The 6322-nt window shown below is 39.8% G+C and overlaps 1 protein-coding gene across 1 annotated transcript in view; it reads right to left on the bottom strand.

Annotated features, from left to right (window-relative positions):
- Positions 1–4773: 4773 nt before the first annotated feature.
- The window catches only part of PRDM6 (PR/SET domain 6), a 113182-nt gene continuing 111633 nt past the window's right edge, over positions 4774–6322 (bottom strand). Inside the window, exon 8 of the mRNA XM_025293017.3 lies at positions 4774–4854. Coding sequence (XP_025148802.2) covers positions 4848–4854 — 7 coding nt within the window. The 3' untranslated portion in view covers positions 4774–4847. The remainder of the gene's footprint in view (positions 4855–6322) is intronic.

Here is a 6322-nt window from a genome sequence, read left to right as displayed (position 1 = left end):
CCATGGCTGCTGAGTACTATTACTTTGAAAGTAGATCCTCACTTCTGATGGAATCTTTTACTCAAGAAATGTTTGCAAGTTGTTCCTGGACAATGGCATCTCCATTTGGTGCAACAGAAGAAGCAACCTGGAAATTCCTTGTTTCCCAGATGGGGCTCACTGCTGAGCTTGGCCACTCAGAAGAGCCAGCAACCCTGTCAGACAGCAGCATGTTGGCAGGATTGTTTCCACATTTATTATATTGGAATCATGCTGGTGCTTATGAAAAAAAAAGCTGTTGTTGTTTAGCTGCTAAGTGGTGTCCAACTCACTGACCCCATGGACTTTAGCCCACTAGGCTCCTCCCAGACAAGAATACTAGAGTGGGTTGCTGTTTCCTTCTCCAGGGGATTTTCACGACCCAAGGATCGAAACTGCATCTCTTGCATTGGCAGGCAGATTTTATTTTATTTTTACCACTAAGCCACATGGGAAGCCCACGTATGAAAAGAAAAAGCAACCAAAAAATGGAGAGTAAGCTCCCAAATGAGCTTCCCTGGTGGCCCAGTAGTAAGTCGGATATGACTTGGCGACAAAACAACAATAAACTCCCAAACAGAAACAGTGCATCTTTCAGGTGCTTAGACCAAAACACCTTGTAGTCATTCTTGACTCCTCTCTTTATGTAACATCTCACATCCAGCCCATAAGCAAAGCCTGACAATCTTCAAATTATGACCAGAAGTTAACCACTTCCTGCCATGCTGATCACTCCCATCCAAGTGATGGGAGTGATCACCATCACCCTCTCCATCTGTACTGAGATACTCTCCTAATCATCTCCCATATTCAGCCCACATTCCCCCACAGTCTATACACAACAAATCACCCAGAATTATCCTTTTCAGTCAGCTCAAGCCAGTTTTGTGAACAATTTCAGTTTTTGAGCAGTTTCAAACTACTCAAAGCCAGTTTTTTCCCCCACCTCACTTAGAGGAAGCAGTCAAGTTCTCACAATAGCTTCCCAGGCTCTAAATGGTCCACCTCACTTTACCTCTCCAACCTCACCTTCTACAATCTCTGCCTCTTTCCATCCTCTCCAGCCTCAGTGTACTTTCTAATCCTTGAAGCTCATTTATTCTTTTTCTTCAGATACAAGTGGAATTTTATTATCTAACAGAATCACAGATAAATGAAATAGCTGACTTGAGCTTTCTGATTGAGGACCCCATGGCCCTGGATATTGAGAAGAGTCACAGATCCAGGTTCCTCTCAGAGCAAGTAACCTTCTTGAAGTTTTATGGAGGCCAGAAATCAAATATCAAATCCATCCAGCCACAGAATTGTGGCTGGACCTCTGTACATGAGTTTCCTTGAGAGGGAACCCAACTTGGATTAACAGATGAGCACGAGAGCAATCTCAAGTATACCAGATAAATCACAGGCATGAATTTTAGCCACCTTTCTGCTAGCTAGCTCCACAAGCTTTCTCACTCCATTTTCTAGCTAATGTTTCCCCCCCGAGAGTTTGTTGACTGCCTAGTCCCTAAGCTGCCTGCTAGAATTAAACAATTCGCACTTGGAAAAAGGACCAATGTGGGGCTAGAAAGAATCCAAGGGCAGATCAAGTCATCATAGGAATGTTTTATTTATCAAATATATTTATGTTTCTTGGCCAATTATCTCCAAATGTGTTTTTCATTTAAACACAATTGAATCCTGGTAGATTCTATCATAAGAGTACAGTTGCATGCATAAGTTCATTGGTTCTTTGTAGTTTTTTAAGATGTGAGTTTAATAAGTTTTTTTTTTTTTAAACAAGCAAATTGTTTACCATTCTAATGCCAGGATAATTGTTCTTGTCACATCAGTGGCTTCTAGAGCAAGGGATTCTCATCATTCATGGTAAGCTTCTAGTCATTCTCTTGACTGACTTGTTAAAACTTTTCAAACCTCAAAAATCAAGACTGAAATAGAGCCCTAACTCTAGCATTTTCTTTGTGGGGAAGCTGAAGAGAGACTTATGTTTATTTCAGTGAGCACATTTACAGTAAATTTTAATTAGCATATGAGGGAAATCTATACAATGCCTTGATAGCAACTAAATATCACACTTTTATTCAGTTCAGTTCAGTTGCTCAGTTGTGTCTGACTCTTTGCAACCCTGTGGACTGCAGCACGCCAGGCTTCCCTGTCCATCACCAACTCCCAGAGCTTACTCAAATTCAAGTCCATTGAGTTGGTGATGCCATCCAACCATCTCTTCCTCTGTTGTCCCCTTCTCCTCCCACCTTCAATCTTTCCCAGTATCAGGGTCTTTTCAAATGAGTCAGTTCTTTGCATCAGGTGGCCAAAGTATTGGAGTTTCAGCTTCAGCATCAGTCCTTCCAATGAATATTCAGGACTGATTTCCTTTAGGATGGACTGGTTGGATCTCCTTGCAGTCCAAGGGACTCTCAAGAGTCTTCTCCAACACCACAGTTCAAAAACATCAATTCTTTGGCACTTAGCTTTCTTTATAGTCCAACTCTCACATCCATATATGACTACTGGAAAAACCATAGCCTTGACTAGACGGACCTTTGTTGGCAAAGTAATGTCTCTGCTTTTTAATATGCTGTCTAGGTTGGTCACAGCATTTCTTCCAAGCAGCAAGTGTCTTAATTTCATGGCTGCAGTCACCATCTGCAGTGATTTTGGAGCCCCCTAAAATAAAGTCTCTCACTGTTTCCATTGTTTCCCCATCTACTTGCCATGAAGTGATGGGACCGGATGCCATGATCTTAGTTTTCTGAATGTTGAGTTTTAAGTCAACTTTCTCACTCTTCTCTTTCACTTTCATCAAGAGGCTCTTTAGCTCTTCGCTTTCTGCCATAAGGGTGGTGTCATCTGCATATCTGAGGTTATTGATATTTCTCCTGGCAATCTTGATTCCAGCTTGTGCTTCATCCAGCCCAGCATTTCTCATGATGTACTAATATACAGCCTTGACTTACGCCTTTCCTGATTTGGAACCAGTCTGTTGTTCCATGTCCAGTTCTAACTGTTGCTTCTTGACCTGAATACAGGTTTCCCAGGAGGCAGGTCAGGTGGTCTGGTATTCCCATCTCTTTAAATATTTTCCACAGTTTGTTGTGATCCACATAGTCAAAGGCTTTGGCATGGTCAATAAAGCAGAAGTAGATGTTTTTCTGGAGTTCTCTTGCTTTTTCTATGATCCAACAGATATTGGTAATTTGATCTTTGGTTCCTCTGATTTTTCTAAATCCAGCTTGAACATCTGGAAGTTCACAGTTCATATGCTGTTGAAGCCTGGCTTGGAGAATTTTGAATATTACTTTGCTAGTGTGTGAGATGAGTGCAATTGTGTAGTAGTTTGAACATTCTTTGGCATAGCCTTTCTTTGGGATTGAAATGAAAATTGACCTTTTCCAGTCCTGTGGTCACTGCTGAGTTTTCCAAATTTGTTGGCATATTGAGTGCAGCACTTTAACAGCATCATCTTTTAGGATCTGAAATTGCTCAACTGGAATTCCATCACCTCAACTAGCTTTAATCGTCATGATGCTTCCTAAGGCCCACTTGACTTCATGTTCCAGGATGTCTGACTCTAGGTGAATGATCACACCACACTTTTATTAGCATATTACAAAGCTGGATGTCCTTCCCTTGAGATAACAAAATAAATTAAGGGAACATCAGGTTTCCAAATTAATTTTGCTGATCTGAGCCAAAGTTTTCCTCAATATCTGAATCACCAACCTGGCATTTGCATTCATATCTGAGGAAGTCTCTTTCACAGAGTACCTATAACTTCCAAGGAGAGACATCTTGCCTATTTTTCACTATTTCATTCTCTCCAAAATGGGAGAAGATTGAGTATATGAACTAAACTATTTTGAAAAAGTGAGTCTACAGGGTTGATTTTTATCGTTAAGATGATGCTTGAATGGGGATCAACAGGGATGATGAGCTGGTGGAGAACTGATCTAAAATGGCGGCTCTCCCCAAAATGTGGTGATCACCTGCTGTGGGATAGGACTTCTTAAAAACCTAAACAAGTTCTGCTGTAGAAAAATATACCCAAGTTGTTGAGGTCTGTATCAAGATAATAATTTTCAGTCAGGAGTGATGTGCCAAGTTTGGGGGGAGAAAAGCAGCAACAGGGATGTTTTGTAAGGCAGGAAACACCAACTGGAGTCCACCATGTTTGACGGGGAAAACACATTCATTGTTTTGACAATCACTGTGCCTGTTAGAATCTGTGGAAAAACAACATAGACTGTACTCTGAGGACCACAGTAAAGAACTGGCTTATAATTCAGTTCATGAAGTTTTATAAACTTCCTTCTTAAATACCTCTCATAAATAGTCTTATCTAGATTGTAGCTAAGAACGTGAACTGGTTCCTTGAGTACCTCATGCACAGAACTACATTATCTGTGTCTTTGACAAACCAAACCTATGAGTCCAGTGTCTCTACCTCAGTGCTTTAAACCAACAGCCTAGCCACAGAAGCTCATATTCTTAATGGACACAACTGCATAATTACTCCATTGATGTCTGCAAAGTAACTCACTTAGCATTCAGTCAGAACAAAGAAAGAAAACTAGATTTCACTTAGCCCCATTCAGGATGTGTTTTCACTTGTCAATAGCATTCAAGCCTACTTTTTCTTGGCCAGTGTCCAACATAACCTGCCTTCCTGACTGTTGCCATTTGTCCTAATGTGTATCGTATGCTTGAGAGGATTTTTTTCTTTTAATGTGGAGTTTTACTTGCAAGTTTAGAAAAACAAAACAATACCTGCTAGCAGTGGGATATTTGAAATTCTGCTGTCCAGAGGCACAGGTTGAGAGATGACAAAATCAGCAACTGCAATAATACATATTTTGAGAATAGTTTAGCATTTTTTCCACAAACGCATTTGACAAATTATATTTGTGTTTAAAAAGCTCTTATGCTTAAAGAGAGTTGGAATAAAGATATTTTCCCTTTTAAAAAATACTCTCAGATGGTTTTGGAGTGGGAAAATTATAGACCTGCAAAGATAAGATTAAGAATATAAGAGAAAAGGATAATAATTTTATCTTTGTTACAAGGATTAAATTAGATAATCCATGTTAGGCAGTTAGAATGTGCCTAACAGTGATTGCATAAAATAAATTGCTATCATTATCATCCTCATCAACATCTGAGGGAATAAGCAGCTCAGATTTTATTTTTCCATTAAAATTTACTCAACAGATTAGCATCTCAATGCATAGGGCAGACAATCCAATGGCTTCCTGTTTTCTGACATATTTTTGTTTTTCTAAATAATTTTTCATATTGATTTGATGAAACATCTGACATCCATTACTTAAAAGAACAAACCAAATAAATATTTTAAATGTTAAACATGACCATGGGTTACAGGCTAAACATTTGTGGCACAGCTTCCCCAGATAAAGCGATATCCTTTTCAGCTTGGCTCCCTTTGGTCAGTTGTCTGGGAAAGCTGATTGTTGGATTTGTAGAATGTAATCTTGAGAAGGTCTTGAAACATGTGGTTTTTCCTGGGATCTTGTTGTTATTTTCTGGTAGTTCAGATAAGCACTAGCAATGGGGAAAGCCTCAGTTCTTGGGTGGATAAGGACCTAAACATCCACCTAGCCACTTCATACAACGTCTCCAAACCTCTTCATCTTGAAAGGAATTTGATAAATGAGTGACATATCTGGAACCTACTGTTATCACTTAAAGAAGCACCTCTCTCAGTATCTTTCAGGATTTGGTGTCAAGAATCAGCAAAGGCTATGGGAAATAAAATTAAGTTCACATCAAGGAAGGAAAATTGAAACTCACTTTTTCAAAAATGTGTTTATTTAGTTTGTTGTTCTTGGCCTTGTTTCTAGAGGCATCTGTAGCCCTAATATGAGAACGACTGATCTGCTTTTCAACACAGGCTACCACTGCGCCTGCTCGGAGGACCCATGACCCCATACTGTTCTGGAAATACCCTGCTTCATGAGATGTGCCACGTTTCCCATTTTAAACAGCTCAACAGGCACTACATTTGATTTTCAGAATCAGCACAAAACAAGTAACAGTACTTTTACTACAAAAAGCAATGAAACATTAGTTTCTTACATGCACAACTCAGAGCCAATTATCAGCAAACGGCTTTGCAATAAGGTACCAGATACCTGGGGCCTAGGAGGTGGTGTCACTACAGAGGAAGATACTCCAGTTTTAGTGCTTTAAGAAGAGCTGGATAGTGAGGTTCAAAAATAAAGCTATCGAAACAACTGCTATCTTTAACCAGCAGTGAATATTCACCCTGACAGGGCTCTCTGAAGCC

The sequence above is a fragment of the Bubalus bubalis genome, chromosome 9, assembly GCF_019923935.1.
Source record: "Bubalus bubalis isolate 160015118507 breed Murrah chromosome 9, NDDB_SH_1, whole genome shotgun sequence".
Taxonomy (NCBI): Eukaryota; Metazoa; Chordata; class Mammalia; order Artiodactyla; family Bovidae; genus Bubalus; species Bubalus bubalis.
The sequence above is the reverse complement of the archived record's forward strand: the minus strand, read 5'-3'. Positions and strand labels throughout refer to the sequence as shown.